General features: G+C 52.7%; 1 protein-coding gene across 1 annotated transcript in view; it reads left to right on the top strand.

Annotated features, from left to right (window-relative positions):
• KCNK1 (potassium two pore domain channel subfamily K member 1) overlaps positions 1-2,433 on the top strand; it is a gene marked incomplete at its 5' end in the record, with an annotated part of 3,218 nt that extends 785 nt beyond the window's left edge. Inside the window, one exon of the mRNA XM_006758637.2 lies at positions 1,407-2,433. Within this exon, the coding sequence (XP_006758700.2) occupies positions 1,407-1,666 (260 nt within the window). The remainder of the gene's footprint in view (positions 1-1,406) is intronic.
• Positions 2,434-3,593: the final 1,160 nt, after the last annotated feature.

The raw sequence follows: 3,593 nt of genomic DNA, 5'->3' as shown, positions 1-3,593 counted from the left end.
CTCATCATGAAGACTCAGAGTTAAAAGATTTAAGTTGACCTCAATTTTGAATAATTCTCTTTTATCTTTGAAGGGCTACTACTATTATTTTAAAATATGTTTTTTAATTGATTTTAGAAACAGAGGGAGGGAGAGGGAGGGAGAGAGAAAAACATCAATGATGAGAGAGAACAATAGACCGGCTGCCTCCTGCACGCCCCACACTGGGGATCGAGCCCGCAACGCGGGCATGTGCCCTGACTTGGAATAGAACCGTGACCTCCAGGTTCATACATTGACGCTCAACAACGGAGCCTCGCCAGCTGGGCTCTCGTTAATAAATTTTCAATTTTGCTGTCACTGTTTCTTTGGGTCAGGATGCCCCCCTCCAGAAGGCTTTATTTAAAAACCTTATTATTTCTGAGAGTTATTTTTCCTAAGCACCTTAAACGTACAGATCAAGGCCCAGCCGACGTGGCTCAGTGGTTGAGCATCAACCTATGAACCAGGAGGTCAGGGTTCGATTCCCGGTCAAGGGCACATGCCCGGGATGTGGGCTCGATCCCCTGTGTGGGGCGTGCAGGAGGCAGCGGATCGATGATTCTCTCTCGTCATTGATGTTTCTGTCTCTCCCTCTCCCTTCCTCTCTGAAATCAATGAAAATATAATTTAAAAAAAAAAAGGACAGGTCAATTTCTTACTCATAATAGACATTATAAATTACCGTGTAAAAATGTGCCACAGAATGTACTTGAGAACCAACTTTTAATTGAAAAATGTTTCCCTGCAAACAAGTCCCAGGATTGCAGCCGGGTGCAGGCAGCCACGCTCTGTAATGTACCAGACACATCTTTTTTTAAAAAATATATATTTTATTAATTTTTTGCCGAAACCGGTTTGGCTCAGTGGATAGAGCGTCGGCCTGTGGACTGAAAGGTCCCAGGTTCGATTCCGGTCAGGGGCATGTACCTGGGTTGCAGGCACATCCCCAGTGTGGGGTGTGCAAGAGGCAGCTGATCAATGTTTCTTCAGTCAGCAGGCCGACGCTCTATCCACTGAGCCAGACCAGTTAGAGCTAATATATTTTTATTGATTTCAGAGAGGAGAGGGATAGAGAGTTAGAAACATCGATGAGAGAGAATCATGGATCGGCCGCCTCCTGCACGCCCCACACTGGGGATGGAGCCCGCAACCCGGCCCTGTGCCCTGACCGGGAATCGAACTGTGACCTCCTGGTTCCTAGGTCGAGGCTCAACCACTGAGCCACGCCGGCCGGGCTGGGTCCCCCCCCCTTTGAGCCATGGGATCCCAGGGGTGCCTCGAAACGGAGCAGTGGCGATGACCGGATTCATGAACGGACTCACCTGGGGTCCTGGCTTGATCCGCCCGTGACCGGGTCCCCCTGAGACGCGGGTTTTGTCGCGCAGGTTACCTGCTGCTCGGCCTGGTGGCCATGCTGGTGGTGCTGGAGACCTTCTGCGAGCTGCACGAGCTGAAGAAGTTCCGCAAGATGTTCTACGTGAAGAAGGACAGGGATGAGGACCAGGTGCACATCATGGAGCACGACCAGCTGTCCTTCTCCTCCATCACGGACCAGGCGGCCGGCGGGAAGGAGGACCAGAAGCCGGACGAGCCCTTCGTGGGCCCGGAGCCGCCCGTCCCCGCCGACGGCCCCCCACAGCGCTGAGCGCGGGGCTGGTCCTCCTCCCGCACCGGGCGGGGCGGGGCAGGGACAGGTTTCGCTTTGTTCGTCTTAGGAGAATACAAAAGCCAAAACGATATTTTAACGAGCCCCCCGCCGTCGGTAAATATTCGAAACGAGACAGAAAGTGGGATGAAGAAAGCTTTTGCCTCCCGGGGACTGTCTGATATCTGAGGACACGGGGTACGTAGCTGCCATTCATCCGAAACACGATGATCCAGACTGTGGAGTGGGGCGAGGACCGCTGTGGGTAGAAGCAGATTTTTGTGCTTTTCACTGGGGACGTTGGGGTTTGCCGTGAAATCATCTAGCGGACGGCTCAATGGCAACATTTATACGGAAAAGCAAGCGGGAAGCCTGGAGATCTGTTTTATAAATTTGTGTGTGTGGGTTTGCATGCGCCCGCCCAAAATGATTATTTTTGTAGAACCTAAGATAACCCTGTTATTTATAACGAATAGGTGCCCGTGACCTGTGTGCATACCGGGTACACATATGTTCATACCGTGGGCAGAGGGGCCCAGGTCGGCGGTTCTCCGCAGACCTCCTCACCCGGGATGGTAGCTAGCGTGTCTTTGGAGCCCTCTTTGTACTAAAGACCCGAGCGATCGTGGCTGCGGTGCGATAAGGGGGGGAACGCACGGGAGAGCGAAGGCCTGGCGTGTTCCGCTGCAATAAACGTGTCCGTCCTCTTGCAATAAATAGTGCTCTGAGGTGCCTGCGGTGCCGGCGACCATTTCTCCGGAAGTGAACGGTCGTGACAACGTGATCTGTGAATCGGGTGAGGTGTTGGTTCCGAAAGTGCGCCGTGACCTGCAGTCCCCTGGCACCAACACGCGGGACGTGACCACAGAGGCCCCACGTGACGACATCCTGTCAAATGAATCGGAGACTTTACTTTTTTAGAAATATATATATTTTTATTGATTTCAGAGAGGAAGGAAGAGAGAGAGAGAGAGAGAAACAGGCTGGCGGCTGCCAGGGCCCCAGCTGGGGAGGAGCCCGCAACCCGGGCCTGTGCCCTGACCGGGATCGAACCCTGACCATCTGGTTCCTAGGCCGATGCTCAACCCCTGAGCCAGGCCGGCCGGGCAACGTAGATTACCTCTAGAGTCACCAAAAAGTGTGGGACGGTGTTTCCTAGGAACCTCGTTAATAAAATAAAATAAAAAGGTTTTCCCACTGCTTCCTCATTGGAAAACTGTCCGGTTATTAGGATTCAGATGTTTTCCGGCTCTTGACCTGGTAGGAGATGCTGGAAATAATGCGACAATTCAGGGACTGTCTCCTGTCCACACACACACACACACACACACACCCCGGGCTCTCCGTGGGGGCTGGCGGGGTCCCCGGGGGGCAGGAGGGCTGGATATAGGGCGGGGTCCTTCTTCAGGCCAGTGCTCCCTGGATGCTCTCCCCCTACAGCCCCTCAACTAGGACCATGTCCTGTGTCCCCCACCCCATCTGATCTCGGGGTGCCCGGAGCCTCCAGGAACGTCCGATGGAGAAACGGTGCCTTCCCAGTCTTAGGATTGAGTTTGTTTCCGCTTTGCTCAGTATTCTTTATTTTTTTGCAGAACAGATGCTAAGATAGAAACGCATACCTCCTCCTAAATTTAACTGAACCAACATAGCCCTCCGAGGTGCCAGGGATCGATTTTTTTTTTTTTTTCAGAACAGATACTAAGATAGAAGCACGTACCTCCTCCTAAATTTAACTGAACCAACAAAGCCCTCCCAGGTGCCAGGGATCTGGGTGCAGGGCCTGTTCGTTAGCTCGTGCGCCCTCTAGTGGCGGTCAGGAGCACAACACCCAAGTTCAGGCGGAAACAGGACAGCAGTTACTATTCTGCACTTAGTCCGTTTTCCTTAAAAGTTAGGGCTGGTGCTATGGAAAACTGGGGTTCCCTCA

This window comes from Myotis davidii, unplaced genomic scaffold, assembly GCF_000327345.1.
Source record: "Myotis davidii unplaced genomic scaffold, ASM32734v1 scaffold295, whole genome shotgun sequence".
Taxonomy (NCBI): Eukaryota; Metazoa; Chordata; class Mammalia; order Chiroptera; family Vespertilionidae; genus Myotis; species Myotis davidii.
Note: the sequence above shows the minus strand (reverse complement) of the source record. Positions and strands in the feature narration are given on the sequence as shown.